Source organism: Peromyscus californicus, unplaced genomic scaffold (assembly GCF_007827085.1).
Source record: "Peromyscus californicus insignis strain IS unplaced genomic scaffold, ASM782708v3 Scaffold_11__1_contigs__length_118956290, whole genome shotgun sequence".
NCBI lineage: Eukaryota > Metazoa > Chordata > Mammalia > Rodentia > Cricetidae > Peromyscus > Peromyscus californicus.
This window is the reverse complement of record NW_026294402.1, coordinates 21,115,067-21,134,634: the sequence shown is the minus strand read 5'-3', so window position 1 is coordinate 21,134,634 and position 19,568 is coordinate 21,115,067. Positions and strand designations below refer to the sequence as shown.

At 43.6% G+C, this 19,568-nt stretch overlaps 1 protein-coding gene across 1 annotated transcript in view; it reads right to left on the bottom strand.

Annotated features, from left to right (window-relative positions):
* Window positions 1-19,568, bottom strand: part of Eepd1 (endonuclease/exonuclease/phosphatase family domain containing 1) — a 109,214-nt gene that overhangs the window by 31,440 nt on the left and 58,206 nt on the right. The window contains exon 3 of the mRNA XM_052755134.1: window positions 13,334-13,385. Within this exon, the coding sequence (XP_052611094.1) occupies window positions 13,334-13,385 (52 nt within the window). The remainder of the gene's footprint in view (window positions 1-13,333; window positions 13,386-19,568) is intronic.

Below are 19,568 nucleotides of genomic sequence, written 5' to 3'. Positions count from 1 at the left end.
AGACAACATATATCCCTAAAGTGGCACTCAGATCTTGGCAGTAACCAACTGTTCTCTTATTGTACTGGAGGCTGAACAGGAGGGAAATCAGGCCTGGTACCGGAACCTAGCCAACTACTCGGGGCTTGTGAAGTCATGGATCTCAGAGGAAAACCTACTATGGCCACTTTATTAGACCAGCAAAATTCCTAACTGCATTCTAAAATGTATCCTTGGATCTACAGAAGTGTAGCTCTTAGCCCTCATCAAAGAAGCTTCTCTTTGCAACAGATGGACACCATTATAGAAAACCACAACTGGTCAAAATGCAGAGATCAACTGATCATAGGATGTGAGCCCCAGTGGATACATCTACCACACAACTCCTGTACCTAACACTCAGGAGGATTGTAGCAGGCAAAGGACCAGAAAGTCTGCTGTGAGATCATGGCTCCTAGAAATGACAGGGAAACTACACCCCTGGTATCCCAACAGTGTGGCTACTTAAACAAGACCTGAACAATGACAAGACCAATAGACATGTTGTTATGGAAGAGGGAAATCTCATGGGTCCCCAGCCCCAGACAAAGAGCTACTGAAACTAATGGCAACTGAAAGAGGGAGAATTCATCTTCTCCAGGGGCAAGCCCTCTAATTTGTTATCCCATACAAGGTGATCAGCCTTAAAATTAAATACGTACAAGCCACACTAAACAAACTTACCATGGGGTGTGTGTGTGTGTGTGTGTGTGTGTGTGTGTGTGTGTGTGTGTAAAAGTATGTATATATATATATATGCAACTATAATGTATATGTAACAATAATAATCAAAGAAAAAGGAGCCTTGAATTTAAGAGAAAGGGGATGGACAAGGTTGGAGGGAGGAAAAAGAAAGGAGGAAATGATATAATCATATTTTACTAATTTAAAAATTAATGTTATTTAGGTTAAAAGCAAGTGACCGCACACTAATTGGAAACCTTAAGAAAAAAAGACCAACACCCTTAAAAGCAATTGTAGTTGCTGTTATGGGAGCCTATTTCTATTCTTACATTAGCTCATTTAAGAAGCAACTGTAGGGATTGGGGGTGTGGCTCAGCTGGACAGAGCACTCAGCATGTACATGGTCCTGATTTCAACTCCACCCATGGGGATGGAGGCTGTATAAGACAGCATACATATAAGTGTATTTGGGACTGGACTGTTTTAAAATGCAATACATTTACATCAATAAAGTTGAAAGGAGCTAGGAAGAAATAATGATGTTTTAGAAATCACACCAAAGTGGAAACTCAAATCCACTGGCACAAATAATCAGGCATGACTATAAGTGAGGATTCTCATAGCTAATATACAAGTAAATGCTTGTTCTACCACTTGCCTTCTTTAAAGGACATAAAAATATAAAAAACAATTACAACAATGCATAGTCAGTCTGCAAAATATATATTAATATGCACAACACTAGTATAAAAGGGGATGATGGGATGGAGTTCTAGAGCACAAATGTTTCTACAGCTTACTGGAATTGGAAGCAAAAATCTGAGACTGCAGACATTTGAAAGCAGTTATTGTAACCTTGTAAATTAAGGTATTATGATAAATCCTGAAACAACCACTAAGAACACAAATATTTGTGGGAAAAAAAGGATTAAAGAAGTTAAAATGCTACACCACAAATATTTACTCAAGCTGGGTGTTATGGCTTATGCCTATAATCCTTTCATTCAGGAGGCTGGAACAGGAGGATTGCCACAAGTTCAAGGCTAGTCTGGGCTACATAGTGAGACCCTTTCTCAAAAAATCAGTAAGTAAGAAAAAAAGAAATAAAGGAAAAATGTTTGCTTAATATTTAAGAGTAAAGTAGTACAGGATAACAGCAAAAAGACCAAAGACAAGACAACCCAGGGTGAAATGTGGTCACACACTCAACCACGGCATTCATAATACTAAATGTGAATGGGTTAAAAAGTGGACACAATAGAGCTATATAAAAATCAAGACTCAACTATATGCAGCATATAAGAGTTACAACTGACATGCAAAGGCCTAAGTTGAAAGTGATAGCAAAAAAAAAGGATATATCATGCAAAGAGAAACTATATTAAGGTCAAAAAAATGGACTGCAGCTGGTGTGGTGGTGCACACCTTTAATCTCCCAGTACTAGGGTGGCAGAGGCAAGCAGATCTCTCTGAGTTAGAGACTAGCTTGCTCTACAGAGAGAGTTCCTGGACAGCCAGGGCTACACAGAGAAATCCTGTCTTGAGAAACCAAAAAAAGAAAGAAAAAAATTTTTTTGGTTTTAAAACAAAAAACATTACTAAAAATTAAAGATGATAAGGGACAATATATAATAAAAGTGACAAATGATTAGAATAATATAATCATTATAAACTTAATAACAGGGCCCCAAATACTCAACTGACAGAATTCACCAACAACAGTTAAATGGATGGTTTGACTAGACAGGTGATTGACAAGAACATAACATAAATCAAAACCATGAACCAACGAGACCTACAGTCACTGCAAATATCTCATAATACACACCTTCTGACATGCACGGGGAGCTCTCCAGACAGATCAGACACTGAGCTAGGAAACACGTATCAACACATTTACAAAGACAAAAGTCAAAGAAAACATGCTCCCTGACCACAACAAGATGAAATAAAAACAGGAAATTAATAAGAACAGTAAGTTTGGAGAATTTACAGATGTGTGGAAATTAAACGAGTCACTTGGAAATACCAAAAGGTTAAAAACGAAATCACAAGGGAACGTAAAGACCTTGGCATGGATAAAACTGAAGCCGCAGTATACAAAAGTGTAAGGGACTTGTCTACAGCAGAGATCAATTTACAACTGGGAGCCTTTTGACACCGGTCAGTAAAAATGAGTTTCAAATCAATAATCTAAGCTTCCAAAGCAAGAATAAGCTAAAGAAAATGCAGGGAGAAGAAAGCAGTAACATCAGAAGACAGAAAACAACAGAGAAAATCAGAGGAGTTGCAAGCTCCTGCAGAGCATTCCCTACCCCTCGGCAAACCTCACCCTTCTGCCAGGCCTGCGGCTTCCCACCTCTGGGGAGGTAGGGCAAGTCCCTCTGAAATGGACCTCACTCCATGCAGATTCCCTCCTCACTTGTAGCTCCTGTAGTTTCTGCCTGCTTTGGCTGCCCTTTGGAACCTTGCAATACCTGAGTGCAGTTTACCCAGTTTATATTGTTAGCTGAGGGAAGGTTATTCTGATATAAGCTATACAGCCATGATCAGAAGTGCAGGCTGCAGATAGCAGAGGGGGGAAGGCATCTCGAGGTGGGCAAGCCAGCACTGAAAAAGCTGTAGCGGGCACATGGGCTAGGAACTTCATGAAGTCATGAGCCACCGTGACAGGCCAGTAAAACTCTCTCAGACTGGCGGAAACAGAAGTCTTAGTAAAACATAGAGGACTGACTTCTTAAGGCAAAAATAAAGTTAGTTCTCCTGTGCACATTTAGACTTGAACAACTTCCAATGGGCCAGACCTCTCTGATGACTGAATTGGCCTCTGTTCTTTTTTTTATAGACACAGCCATAGCCTCTGTCTACATCTATGATTCACATGTACACAATCTCTGTTCATTTCCTCTATAAATCTAGAATCAACTAAAAGACTAAGATGTAGTGACAGAACTTTTAGAGTATGCAGGAAACCAAGTTAGGCCATCAGAGGAGTAGCCCCCAAATACAAGCAGACAGGCAGAAGATGGCAGTCAGCTCCCTAAAGGGTCAGCTGATAGGCCACACTTACTCCATGGGTGATTGATTTCCTTATATTGCCAATTCATACTTCTGTGACTTCAAAACACTTTTAAAGGTAGATATAGTAGCACATGATTCTAATCCCAGCACTTGGGAGGTAGATGCAGGAGGTTAGGAATCTAAAGCCAGCCTAAGCTACATGAGATCCTGTCTCAAAATACCCCCAAAACAAAAACAATTGAAAGATTTTTAAAGCTAAATCAATTGATTTTCAGTATGAAAATATAGGTATAAAAAAATTACTCAAGACATTACATACAAAAAATTTAACATAATAATTTAACAATAACCTTTAAAAATAGAAAATATATTGTACACTGTGTGTGTGTGTGTGTGTGTGTGTGTGTGTGTGTGTGTGTGTGTGTGTGTGTGTGTTCTGTGCACATGCCCAACTATGGAGGTCAGAAGACAATTTCAGGAGTTAGTTCTCTCCACTAGTGAGTTCCAGGGATTGAACTTAGGTCATCACGCTTGGCAACAGGCATCTTTACCTGCTGAGCCATCTCTCTGGCCCCAAAGCGAAGCTTCTACAACTAAAAGTGCTTTGAATCAGATACGAAACTGGCTAAGGTAAGCTACGGTTTATTAGATTGTTAATATTATTAAAGAAGGGCCAGGCTCTTAAGCAGGAAGGAGAGCTGAAGCAGGATGAAGCCTGGCTATGGGCAATGAGACTTTCATTTGGATAAAGTACCAACAAAAAGAAACAGGACAGGGGCAAAGAAAAAGGGGGTCAAGTTTCAACCCAGGTTTCAGGAAACCTAAATGTGTCTGATGGGGTAAGAATGGGAGCACAGATGCTCTGACAAGCAGGTAACACCCCTTAAGTCCCCCACTGTGGGGGTGCCCAAAAGCCACAGGAAGGAACTGAGAGAGACTGTTTCGACACAGTGTGCAAAATTTGACCGGATATGACCACAAAATCTCTCTCCCTGACCTTGGACACTGTGCTCCACGGCCTTGGGCAAATTCATCCCATGATTAAAACCACATCTACAAGACATATCCATGTGGACAAGAAGAAATGACTCAACGTATCTAGTGTGAAGAAATGAATCCTACCTTCATCAGTAGTAAGATCCCGAGGAGCCTTGTAGGCTCCTCTGAAATAAGGGAAGTTGACCATGTGTAAAAGTTCATACATGCATTTTTTTTGGAGTAAGAGCCTGTAGTTTTCGGGTGACTCTTAAAGGATACCACTTATCTAGAAAAGGAGTCAGCAAATTGTAAATAAAAAGGGCTAACTGATAGACAGCTTGAGGTCTGCGGGATAGACTATCTCTGTTACAACCCCTGGACTCTGTCCTTGTGGCTTAAGAGCAGCCACAGACACTGAGTTAAATGGGTGGATAGGCCTGGATTTCAGTAATAACTTCATGAGGACAAGCCAGCTGCTGTGGTCTATCAGCACCCATGGTGCAGGACGCCAGGCCATTCAGAGGGGCTGCTCCATTTCTGTGCACCATCCCAACCCTCAGAGACCATGGGTCTCCTTCCTTAACGCTCCTTCCTCCTGCTCCTCCTCCCATGGCATCTACCAAAGGGTCTTACAATGTTCAATCCAGGAATATTACTTGGAGAATTACAATGAATATTACAAAGGAAAATAAGAACCTACCCAATTATGTGGTTTTCGTATTTCCTGGATGCCATGAGCACGTTAGGTTAGGGCCCCTTTCCCGACAACCAGCCTTTTCTACTCTGTTCAGAGTTTTTCAGTTTCACCCATGTAATTAAATAGTTGTGTAACAGCTAATGGTGGTCTCCTTATCAGCTACCATGGGAGCTTCTTGTTCACAAATGTGGACATCTGCTAGCACAATGTCTAATAGGAGATGGGGCTCAGTAACTACTGGCTGAAGGAATAAATACATATTTACACATGGCTGTTATCAAAGCAAGTAGAAGCTTAGTCTCCTCCTTGGTAAAAGGTATATCACATTCCTACCCGGCTACATGTTTTCCTATTTATGGTAGTCACATACCCATCCTTGGAGCCTATCTACCATCGAATATCTACCATCTATGGATATCTACCTATCTATCATCCTCTACAACACTGAGCTGCCTCCAACTGTTCACAACTGAAGAGTGTGTGGCAATGTGCCTATTGTCATGTATCTTCATGGACTGTTTCATTAAGAGATATATCCGGGAACACACACACACACACACACACACATACACACACACACACACACACACACACAAACACACACACAACCTGGTTAAAGAGGAGGAGCATCTCTGAGGCCAACGTCACACACTTACTTGAGGGTCAGTCTCATGTCACCTGCCCTGCACAGAAATGACCCGCATGCTGCATTTAGCAGCTGCAACTTTACACACTGTTTTTAAAACACTGCCAATATGATGGATTTAAAGCAACCTCTCACTATGTATATGCTTGCTTTTGATAAAGCTAAAAAGATTTTAAAAGTTTCATTTGGGGAAATATAAAGACCGTGTAAGCCCCTGGGTATATACATAGTATCTTGGGGATGTCAAATTCTTTGTCTCCACTCTTCTGCTGCTACTGGGGATTAAAGCCAGACCTTGTATGTGCACGCTATAGGCAAGCATTCTGACACTAAGCTGCACCTGCAGCCCCACCTCTATGGTGTTATTTTATTTGTGCTGAAATGTGATTTTATTTGTATGCCAATAAATAAAGTTGCCTGGGGGTCAGAGCTAAAAGCAAGCCATTTAGCAGAAGTCCAGCAGTGGAGGAACATGCCCTTAATCTGGCCACATGGCAGGCAGAGTCTCTGTGTGTTCAAGGACACAGCCAAGTGGTGACCCGAACCTTTAATCTCAGTACAAACCATAGAGTCCTGGAGGCCTGTATAGACAGGCAGTGATGAGGAAATCATGTGGTTGGGTTTAAAGTCAATGAGAAGGTAGAACAGAAAGGCAATAAAAAGAGGGGTCACACAGGAGAAGGTCTCTCTCTGAGGTGAAGGACGGCAGTGACTGGTAAGCTAAAGGCTTCGCTAGTGCTGTGATCTTTTGGGCTTTTAACTCTGCATTTGGCTCTGTGTTTCTTATTTACTAAGACCGTTTAGAATTTCATCTACACACCTCCTTTAAACAGACTACAAAGCCTGGCCCACAATTCACCAAGATGCTCCAAGGCCCATCAGTGAGGTTCGTGGGTAGACCCCAGGGTGCAGAATGGGAAGTAGAGCTGCCTGGAGGCTGGAAGCTACAGCAAGCTTCTGTCAGAGTCAGACACTACTACTAGAGACTGGAACCTCCCTGGGGAGCCCCATGTCTGCCCACTAGTCCTTTGAAAGAAAAGTGGCCAGCTTCCTGCCAGGCAAAGGATGGCAATGAGAGATTAATTATGACCACGTGCAGCTCTGCTCAACACAGTGAGAAAACAAACAACCTTCATAGATGTGTGAATACCAACCACTCAACGTGACCTTCACATTAAGCTCCAACTAATGAGGAACTAAGTGAGAGGGGGGAAATAACACTGGAGATCTGACGGATCTCATGCTGGGATTTTTAAAGGACATACTTTCCAGTATCTTAGCCCAAGTGCAGGGTGTGTCCCTTCCACGTGCTCCATCATTCTATACATTCTTCACTGGTTATGTGACCATCCAGATATGGTAGCCGGGCCACTAGGTGGAAAGGTCCTTGCCTGACCAACAAACCAGATATGGCCCCAGGAGAGAGGGACACCTCAGTACCCTTGGTCTCGAGGTCCTTTCTTAAAAATATATAGGGTTGGTTTACATAATTTTAAAAGTCTCCCTCGGTTGAAACATTTTGTGATTCTATACGGACCATTCAAGTGTAAAGTGAAAAGTACAATTAGGAACAGGACAGCTACTGCACTGTCACGCAAGCTAAATTAAATGGAAATCCAAATCACAACAGAAGCCACTATAAAGGCGTGTAACAAAGATGAGGCTTTATTAGTGCATTTCAGTGAGTTTGAAACACCAGTTACTGCCAGGAGCCTAGCTAGCATTTTTAGCTTAGTATGCACATCTATATGAAAACGGTTTGCAGCCTATTCCTTCTGAAGATCTCTAGGGAACTATTAGCTTCTAATTCCAATGTTGCTCAGCACTAGGGTCTGGCTGAAAGAGCGACTGCTGTATTAAGTTATTTTTTTCCAACCCCAGGCTTGCTGGGGAAACAAATATACACTTTTAACACAGAGAAAACTCCAAAGTGGGGCTCAGAAAGCATTTGTCTCACCTACCAGAAAATTAAACAAAGAGTTGCATTTCAAAGCCAGTATTTGAAGAGAAACATCTCACATCTCAGGGCAGCAGTAGCAGAGAGGGGCAAAGGGCACCTTGCTCTCCAAGTTTGGCAAATGGAGGTGAAAGGGGTCATGGCTTTTTCTTTAACATCTTCTAATGACAACAGAAATACTGAATAAGCTTCTCAAGAGAGGAAAAGGCAGCAGTACTAAGTACGAGGATGATGACCGTGACAAGGAACAGCAGTTCACAGGCAGTGGTAGGGTAATTAGATGCTGACACACTGGTGTTTACAATACAAGATCTCTTTTGCTGCATTGTTATTCCAGTTATTTTATTAACATTAATTTATTCTCACAAAATTCCAATGATGTTACAATTGTAACTTTGCATGCTAGGGGTTAAAAACAAAAAACAAAAAACAAAATGAAGTTTGTGGGATAACCTGCCCAGCAGGCCTCTCACTGGTAAATAACCAACCTGAGACTCAAACTGTCTATACCCTTGGAGCTAGCTCTAGAAGACAGAGTATAACATCAGCTGATCTAGGACTGGTAACAGAGTAGCAGCCTTGAGGACTCAGGGCAAAATAAGCAGCAGTTGTGAACTGGATGGCCTGTGTCCCAGGGAGGCTGAGCCCAAGTTGGGCGTTCATCACAGTAGGTCAGCTGGTGGCGGCCCTCTGTACTGCCAGGGTGAAGGTTATCTCTAGCCAGAATGGCTGGCCAAACTATTGTCTGCAGCCTTGCAGGAAGCTGTTTGAAAGGGTCATTGAAAAAGATCTCTCTAAATCAAGCTGTACCAATGTTTTTATTTCCTTTCATGTAACGCCGCATTTAAACGCATGAATCTGTTTTTAAATCCTGGAAAACGAAAGGTCCTACACTCAAAGCAAAGAACACAGACAGGCAGTTGATGAGCATCCTTCTTACTGCTCCTGGAACTTAAGCATTGTATGGCATGAAACACACACACACACACACACACACACACACACACACACACACACACACGTACCCCCAAAGGAGCTTCATTGGACGTAAAAGCAAAGTCTTCGGCCTCTAGTAGGTTTCTGACTATCACAGGCTAGTCAATAATCACTATGGAGCTAGTAAATGATCCTCTCCTTAACAGTTAGGGGACTTTGATGCACACCAGACACCTGGGGTCTCTGCAGGATGTGGCTCTGACTCGGTGGGTCTGAGCTAAGGGTCAAAGTTCCACATTTCTAAGGACCTTCCAGAGCTACCGGTGCAGGGACAACACTTTGAATAGCAAAGCTGCATGGTTTACCAGGCCCTTTTCACAGTGACACTCTAGCCTTGACCTAGTAGAAAGGAATCTATCATCCATAAGGCTCTTCAAGGAGCATATCTTATCTCAACAAACCATTGAACCAATCTTACTGCAAAAAAACAAACAAACAAACAAAAAGGACTAATTCATGTATCACTCAAAATATAACTGGATACCGAGTGCATAACTACCGGCTGCTTCGGGGATTTTCTAAAAATGTTTACTTGCCCAGCACACAGAAACCTCAACAAACACTCCAAGAATGAATGAGCAAATGAGCAGAAACTGCACAGAAGAGAGACGTGAACTGCCAGAACTTGGCTCCCCATAGGTCCTTGCGTACATTTCAACGGTCCTGTAAAATTTTCTGCTGGTCATCTGTCGAGATGAGATGGTAAAAACCCACCATCAGGCTTACTGAAAGGGCGGAAGGGAGGACAAGGAGGACAGCTGGAGGTGGGGATGAGGGAAGTAGTATATACAGAAGCTAACTTCTGGAGACCTCTCAGACCCAGATGTCCTACTAAGCACCTTTACCTAGAATGCCCACTTAACTCTCTTCCAAACCTTTCTGAATTAGGGATTATGATTTTCATTTTACAGCTGGGAACCTGGGGCACAGAGGATAAGTAACCCAAGATAATTCAGAAAGGAAGGAGAAGGCAAGCTTTGGAGCAGAGCCAGAGAAGCCTGGTTCTCAGGGCGGCACAATGGCTCACTGGCTGGCAGCCAGCCACAGCAAGCCTGACACCACCTCTCTGATCCATTTTGCAGCTTTGGTCCCTCAATTGGCCTGGCTATGTGGTCTCTCTAAATTAGACAGTAACCACTTCAAAGACATAACTGGTATTTTTGGTGCCTGTATTTTTATTATGCTGATGCACTGGATGTGGAAGCTCTATGTATGGCAAGATTTGTTTCTAACTTTTCAACATCAGGAAGTAAAACAAATAATTGTGTAGATGAATTTCTAAATGGTCTTATTAATAAAAAAACAAAACAAAAAAAAACCCACAGAGCCAAAAATTGGGGTTAAAGCCTGAGAGAGATCAGAGGAATAGGAACAGCCACAGCTAACCTCACCTCACCAAAACTCCACAGCTTCCAAAAGTGAGCTACTTCCTGTCTACCCATGCCCATATGCTGGGCTGTTCTGCCATCTGATTTGCTCTCTCTGTCCAGCTACATCACTTCCTCTTCCTGCCCAGCTCTGTCACTTCCTGTCTGCCTGTACAGACCTCCAGACCTCCATGGTTAACTAGTGTTGGAATTTAAGGCATGTGCTACCACACCTGGCTCTGTTCCCAGTGCAGCCTTGAACTCACATAGATCCAGACAGATCCCTGCCTCCCAAGTGATAGGATTAAAGGCGTGTGCTAACATTGCATGACTTTTGTGCTTACTTATAATGACTGGCTTTCCTCTGATCTCCAGGCAAGATTTATTAGAGCACAAATAAAATATCACCACATAACTGGAGAGAATAATACTACAAAGAAAAAAATGGAATAGGTTTAAACAGTTTCAAGAACATACAAAGAACAGTCATATATCTGTTTACACAGAATGTGGTGGTATTTTACTTGTACTGAAATGTGATTTTAATTGTATGTTAATAAATAAAGTTGCCCAGGGGTCAGAGCTATTAGAGCTATAGCAAAAGCGTGGCGGTGGTGGCGCACACCTTTAATCCCAGCACTTGGTAGACAGAGCTAGGTAAATCTCTATGTGTTCAAGGATACAGCCAACATTGGAGATACACGCCTTTAATCTCAATACCATAGAGGACCTGGAGGGCTGTACATACAGGCAGTGACGAAGCAGTCATGTGTTTGGGTTTACAACCAATAAGAAGGAAGAACAGACAGTCTATATAAAGATGAACAGACAGGAAGTAGGCCCCTTTCGGAGAGCTCTCTTGGCTGAAGCAGGAAGGGTAAGGCTCTTAGCTCTGACCTCTTGGCTTTCTTCTCTGAATCGGCTCTGTGTTTCTTATTTAATAAGACGGATGGTTACATCTACAACAGACAGTCCAATGATTTGTATTCTACCCCATCTGCTTATCTCTTCTCTATAAATAGATAGGTAGATAGACAGATAGAGATAGATAGATAGATAGATAGATAGATAGATAGATAGATAGACAGATAGACAGACAGATAGATGATAGAAAGACAGATAGATGATAGATAGATAGATAGATAGATAGATAGATAGATAGATGATAGATGATAGACAAACAGACAGAGATAGATGTGGATGGATATCCTTCCCTCTCTCCTCCCCCCCCCACCTCTCTTTCTCTCCACCGTCTCTGGAATCTTTTCAGAATGATTGTTAAGATCCATTCCTATATTCCTTCCTGTGGTTCCTAAAGACCAGGCCATTCTCTTAAATGACCACAAACAAGTCATCAGCTGCAGGGAAAGTTATTGTTAATTTAGTTCCTTTATCTAATTTACTATCTACAATCAAGGTTGCCATTTGGCCCATTGATAGCTTTTATAGTCATCACAGTATGTCTTAATAGCTAGATGTCTATGAAGAACTGATAGGAAGAATTAAGAATTAACATGGGCAGAGTGCTTAGGCATCCAGAGAGCCATTTGGCTACATTAGCTCATTTGCCTCGCATTGTAGCTAGAGTTTTCCTGCCTGGCCCACAGTCAGGACAAATCTCTCTCACCCGCCAGTCCCAAGCCGCTCAAACCCGATCAAGTAAACACAGACACTTATATTGGTTTCAAACTGTATGGCCATGGCAGGCTTCTTGTTAACTGTTCTTACAGCTTAAATTAATCCATTTCTATTAATCTATACCTTGCCACATGGCTCGTGGCTTACCGGTACTTCACATGCTGTTTGTCATCATGGCGGCTGGCAGTGTCTCTCCTCTCAGCCTTCCACTTCCCAGCTCTATTCTCCTCTTTGTCCCGCCTATACTTCCTGCCTGGCCACGGGCCAATCAGTGATTTATTTATTGACCAATCAGCAACACACTTGACATACAGACCATCCCACAGCATCGCATCTTGCCTTTCTAAGGTCCAGAGGAGGCACTGTCCCTGCTTCACCCATCATGGAAAAGGAGCCAAGTGGTGCCTCAGAGCTTAGGCCACTCCCCAACCTTCACAGTACTGCTTGGTACTGATTTCAAGACCTTCTTCATTTCAGTACCAAGGGACTGAGCACTAATCCAAACATTTTAAATTCCGAAAATAAATACCATTTGGATGTTTATCTTTCAAACCACTTAGTTTCATGTCAACCTACAGATTACAATCAACAGTCGCAGCAACATTTGTAGGAAGAGTCCTGAGCTAGCCCTGGGGGAGTGTAACTACTTCATGAGTACAATAGGTCCCACTATGGCATTTTAGGACCTGGCCTCCTAGGCACCCGCCTAGCCTGCATTGCTGAACCCATTCCTCCTCACACCTAGAACCACAAGCAAAAGGCTGTCAGTTCCAGGGTTGACTCTAACAGGGAAGACAGAAATGAACCAAAATCACCTCCCAGGTGCGATGGTGATTTCCCAATCTCCAGCAACATCCTAAAGGGATGGACTATCACAGCCATGTCTGCGAAACAGTGAAGCTATCGTTTCAGAAATGGAACTATGGGGTTCAGATCCTCACTCCTCCACTGAGTTTGTTTGCCTTGGGCCGGTTACCAAGTATGGCTGGACCTCAATTCCTTCACCCACACACTCAGATGATCAAATATGGAGAAGAGAGGAGGGGATGGCAAGGTGGAAGGCTAGCATGCAGAAGGCCTCTCCCTTGCTCCTGCTGCTCAGAAGCACCGGAAACCTTCAGAGGGTCGCCTGGCTTGTGACAAGCCAGCCTCTGCTTTCATAAAGCTTGGAAGGAACAGAGCAAGTTTGGGTCTGCAAGAGTGAATGGCGTGTGACTGGAAGCTTTCACTGCCTATGGGGAATACGAACAAGCAGACCACTTCAGCAGTCTGTGCTCTCTCTGTCAAGGAGCAGAATTCTTCCTGTGTGGCAGAAAGAACAAAATATTTACCTTTTCCAGGGCCTCTTTGTCAAGAAGTTCTTGCACAGCTAGAAGTTTGATGCTGTAAGGAAAAAAAATTAAAACAATACTTGAAACAAGTCATTTCATGTTACCAAGCATCATCACACAGGTCACAGAAATAAGAATGTGAACTCTCAGCCTGCCCATCTTTCTATATCACATCCTATCTTAAGGTGACTTTTTGTCTGTTTGTTTGATTCAAAATGACTGTTCCAAATATATTTAAGACGTCTCTAAACTCTAAAAGTAACTTTACCACAAGATTAAGCACCTTCTATTTTCAGTAGAAGTTGAAAGTTGGACTCGAAAAGGAGTTTGCACACCAATGCTCACACTATTCCTCAAAATCCAAAGATGGAAACAACCCCAATATACATCAGCTAATTAAACAGACAAACACAAAGTGGTGTGTGTGTGTGTGTGTGTGTGTGTGTGTGTGTGTGTGTGTGTGTGTATTATTCATCCTTAAAGGAAGGATATCCTGATATATACAACAGAGATCACAGACATACCCTGAAAACACACTAAGTGAAATAAGTCAATGATAAAAAGATGACTCTGAGTGATCTCACTTACGTGAGGAAAGAGTAGCTATTTGATAAAGACAGAAAGAGAATGGTCCTTTCCGAGGGCTGGGGTAAGGGGAGTGGGAGCTATTGCTCAAGTGGTATGGCACTTCTGTGCAGGATGAAGAAAAAGTCCTGGAGTTAGACGGTGGTGATGGCTACCCAACAGTGCAAATGTGCTGCTGTCACCAAGATGTCTGCTCAATGGGGGTTGAAATAGTAAACTTCGCTAAACACATTTTACCACAGAGCACCCTTAAAGTGACAGGAACTCAAGTAAGTTCCAAAGAATATAAGAATTCAACAGTGACTCGTGCTCGGTATTAATCTTCACTCACAATCCTGTATTGCTCATCAGGCACTGATGGCACCTTACTGTGTGCATGAGGCTGGGAATGTGCATGACTTTAGGACATGTTACCTGCCTGTGAGGTTCAGGGCTGCTTGGCAGCCAAGGTCTTATCAGGACATAAAGTGAAGTGTGTCGAATGGATGTACAGAGGGACTAAGGGAGCCCTGGCTCCACACCCAGCACAGCGGGCTTCCTGAAGAGACCCAAAATAGCCTTGCCAGGAGAGAAGTTGGGATGAAGGCTGTATGGAGAGCAGTGGCTCTTAACCTGTGGGTCGAGACCCCTTTGGCAAACCTCTATCTCCAAAAATATTTATGATTCATAACAGTAGCAAAATTATAGTTATGAAGTAGCAACAAAAATAATTTTATGGTTGGGGGGTCACCACAACACGAGGAATTATATTGAAGGGTCGCAGCATTAGGAAGGTTGAGAACCACTGTGGTAGAAGGATACCCAAAGACATCAAGAGGAGTGGGCAATATCCCAGTTTCCAGATTAGGGCCTAGAGTCTTGACTGCAACCAGCGACTGGGGTGATAGAATCCAACAGCAGGTGTAGATTAGAGGACAATGCTTTCTTTAATAGACTTAACTGCTTCTAAAGCATTTGTGAGCATATATAGTAAAGCATGCAGGCAAGGCCTGGGCTGTGGTGAGTACATGGGCAGAAGCATGAGAATTCAGACATGGTTTGGAGAAGAGTCAACTGTAGGTTGGGTGATAACGCTCCATCCCCAAGGCTGATGTACCTATTTATGGTCACTGGTCATTGTAGTCCACACTTCAGAGGTTGTACAGAGCAGAGGGGAACCCTGTTTGTCAAACCTAGCTGCCTACAGGCATAATGCCATCGAAGGCTCGCCAGCCCTTATAAACTTCACCCTCTTGAAACAACTAAGCAAATATATCCTATCTAACGCAATGGCTTGTCTTCCTAGCAGGTCCAGGAAAGGCAACTGCTGCCTTCAAGGCCTATAAGAGGCCACCACTACCTCCATCCACAATTTGGCAAAGGTGGGTGCTAACAGATTGCCTCAGGGCCTTCTCTCCACTAGCCACTTACTTCTCTTCCATCTACTACACAGATTTGCTCCAGCTGTTTTCTGAGAGACACTGTATGACTGCCCCCAAGCAGCTTTTCTGGTCAACCACGGCAGAGGGTTTCTACTTACATGTTGCTTTCCTTGGGATACTTCCTACTCTCTTTAAAGTGTTATTTGCTGTGGGATTTCACGTATCTTCTCCCAACTACTGAAGCACTTTAAGGCCGAGGGCTTAGATGTTCTCACCCATAGCTATACTTGTAATGCCTACAAGAGACATGGATAAAACATTCAAGGAGTATTTGCTAACTTCATGGGCCAAGAGGCCTGAGGGCCAAGTTACTTTGAAAACTCCTACATTCCAGTGTGGATGAGTCAAATACCAAGTCATGCCTCGGTTTCTCCATATGGAAAAAAAAAAGATATCTTAAAGGAGTTGACTGGACAAATTCACCCTGGGTAAAAGCTCCTTAGTAAACATGGTTGTGTAACTGACTGTTGCTATGAAACAGACCCAGTGGCAGCTCAAAGCCATTAGCCCTTCCTCAGCACATTCTAACTACCAAAGCGAAGATTCTAGGTTAGCAGTGTAGGCAGCCCCTTATGTGCTCAGTTAGCAGTATCCGGTCATAGCTCAGGTTACAGAAGCTTAAATTGCCTCTGAAATAACTGCTGGAGAACGTTCACTGGGAGGGATGTGGTAAACAGACTCCTGTTCCTGCTTGTTTGTGATCCTGGGTCTGATCTGGTCACAAATATCAGGGGTCAACAGGTCAGAGGTGGAAGTTGTAAGCCCATCAACCCTCTTCCTCCCCATCCACAGATACCACATCCAACCTACCGACGAGCACCACGGGAAATCTCTGGAGGAAAAATGAAAATAAAGTCCACCCACTCTAGGCTACTCCTGCCCACTCTGTAGAACGGGGGTGACATCCACACGGCTCCTCTCCAACCATCCCTGGCCCCTGCCACCTCTTTCCATGGGGCTTCCCTCTATTGACCTTTAACTGAACTTCAGAATCCTTCTCAACACTCCAGCAAGCCATAGGCAGTCTACTAAAGATAGAAAGCTCAAGCCCACTTAACATCTGCTCGAACACGAACACCAATACTAGTATTCACGTCATTGGGAAAGGGCAGAAAGAAACAGACATTCTCACACTTAAAACCCCAAGCCAAGATGGAAGGGCCGCAGGGCCAGGGAGGGATGATGATGAGACACTCAATCTAGAGACAGTCTGAGCCTCAGATCAGGAGCAGGGCGGCTGTGTAGGTGGTCACTCGAGGGGTGGCTGCCTCGGAACCCTTCAGCAAGCTGTGACCCTTCCTCCTGAGACCTACAGGCTCTGAGGGCATCCTCAGATGTCCCTTTAGATGACTACTCCACTGTTATTTCTAATGTTGGGTGCTCCTAGAGTCTCAGATATTTTTATCAGTACTGATGATATTCAGTCTTCTAACTCACCAGGTACACCCTGGGAAGTGATTTCACACATGTTTAGGGGCAGCAAACTTATTTACCAAGTCTTCCATTTGATACCATCTAACTTCTTAGTCTGGAAGATCATCTTCTGTTACGTTGCTTTCAATTCTGTCCCTTCTGCATCCCTCCTTCTTCCCGCTACTTTCACAAGTATATACTGAAGCTCTCCTGCTGTAGAAACGACATCATGCTTGGGGTGGGGGCACATGTGAATACATAGTAGGCCCTGTCCTCAAGAGCTGAAAGGTACAAATGAAAGTGTTGCTTAGGTACATACTCAGGGGCAGGAGTGTGTGGTATTTATAGTCTCCCAGGTTCCAAAATGGATCCCTGCCTCAGAGCATGTATCTGTGGGTGGCCTGAGACCTAGTCAGCATTCTCTGAGATCAGCAGAGGCCGGGCAGATGAACACCCAATGAACAGTCTTCCCCTTTTCTGCACCCCACTTAGAGGAGAGAGGGAAAGCACATAAAATCAGCTAGCAGCACTGACTTGATTCCAAAGAGACAACCTCAACGGCAAGTTCTGAGGACAAGCGACACTTACAAGCACCTGGAACACACACAATTAACTTCTGCCATATAAGCTTCAAGAAGGCAACGTGCTGGGGGATGGGGGGGGCACTGTCTTTTTTAGCAGGGCAACATCTGGCACCCTGAGGTTTCTAAGAAGATTAGAAGCAGCGGTGGGAAGAGTGCTGAGCACTCTCCCCTAGTGAAAAAACAGAACCACCGGGTCAGAGATAAGCCAGAGGGCAGCTGCAGTCGGGGTGGTTTGGAGCCACAGACTGAACAGCTCTTAGTTGCCCAAGGGCACAGATAGGAATACTTGATAGAGCCTACAACCGTGTTTTGTTTCTTTTTATTATTTTGAGAATTTCATACATGAGTAGTATATTTACATTATTTCTAGCCATCCTTCCTCTCCATCCAACTCCTCCCAAAGCCCCCAACTCCCTCTGATATATGACCTCTTCTTCACTTATTATTGTTTTATTCATGCACATACACACATATGTACATATAAATACATAATGAGTTCACTGAGTGTTGCTCATACGTATATGTGTTTAGGGCTGACCTCTTGAGATTGGATAATCTATCAGGGGCTCGATCTATCCGGGAGAAGACTCTCAGCAGCCATTAATCTCACATAGCTCTCACCTAGGGGTGGTATACTGTGAGATTTCCCCCACCCACACTGCAATGTCAGTTGGTGTTCTCACTGCACCGCTCTTGTTTAAACAACCATATTGCTGGGATTCCATGGGTACATCTTCCCGTCATATAGAACAGACACTACATCACAGCAGACACTCTGGTCCTCTGGATCTTACAGTCTTTCAGCCTCCTTTTCTACAATGTTCCCTGCGTCTCAAGTGTGAAGGTTGTACAGAGGCTATAATACATTTAAGGACAAAACTCCCAACTCTAGAGACAGGCACACGTTCAGGGAGATTATACCCGAGTAAGAGGAACACTGGAGTCGAGAACCGCAGTATGGGGGATAGAATTGGCATATGATAAATCCATGAGGGTCCTATGATAACACATGTATCATCACATGAACAAAACATTTAAGACTCCTATTTTACATACCAGGCACTCCTGGGAGACACTGAGAAGCAAGGGTAACCTTTGTCTTAATTCACCTGAGTCTGATAAAGGAGCTGGATGATCATATCAGCCACAGGGTGAGCACTCTGCAGGTCACATATGCTATACGGCCCCCTAGAAGAACACCAAAGCTAAGAAGATCCTTTGTTTGTTTTGTTTGAGACAGGGTCTCACTATGTAACTTAGGCTGGCTTGAACTCATGGTCCTCCTGCCTCAGCCTCCTAAGTATGAACCATCTCAGCAAGGCTTTTTGGATGAATATGGGAAATCCAAGAGAAACCTCATCTCAATTTCTGGATTAGGACTGGGAACTGGAGGAAAGATGTGGTTAGGAAGGAAGAGGGAGATGGAGAATGCTGACTTATGTCTGGAATGCTCTCACACTTGGGTCTTGGGTCCTTGGAGTGCAGTATGAGGCAGCACCTGGCTATAACTCAGCAAGTCCTAGCTCTAGAACTGGACAATGGGGTAGGAAGACGGTATCAAAGGAGGCTTCCTCAGGAGGCTAAACACAGAGAACAGCCAGCAGCAGATGCCCTAAGCCATAACCATTTTTATATTATTTAGTGTGTGTGTGTGTGTGTGTGTGTGTCTAAGTGTGTCTGTGTGCACCATACACACATGCGGGAGCCTGAGGAGGTCTGAAGAGGTGTCAGATCCCCTGGAACTAAAGTGACAGGCAGTTGTGGGGTTTCATGTGGGTGCTGAGAACCAAACCCAGCTCCTCTGCTGGAGCAGCAAGTACCCTTAACTGCTAAGCCATAGTCATTTAAGAGATAGAAAGAAACCCAGTATGGCAGTACACACTATTGATATAATCCCAGCACTTGAGAGGATGAGGCAGGAGGAATGTTGGCTGTGGGCCAGCCAGTGCTACATAGAAAGATAATGAGTTCTAGGCCATCCTGAGCTACAAAGTGAGAACCTGTCAAAAAAAATTTTTTTGTTGAGAGCAAGGAGGACTTCCATGAAAATGGAAGGAAGACCTGGAGCCCAACACCAGTTAAGAAAGAGAAATAGGTTACAGTCTAGGCAAAGGATACATTGTCTTCTCATAATAGCTGGCCTTGTTCAAGAGTAAAGCTCAGGGCTCTGCACGTTCTTTTTTGTTTCCATCCTACCCCAATCCTTTTTGCTTATTTTAAAGTGTTTTGGGT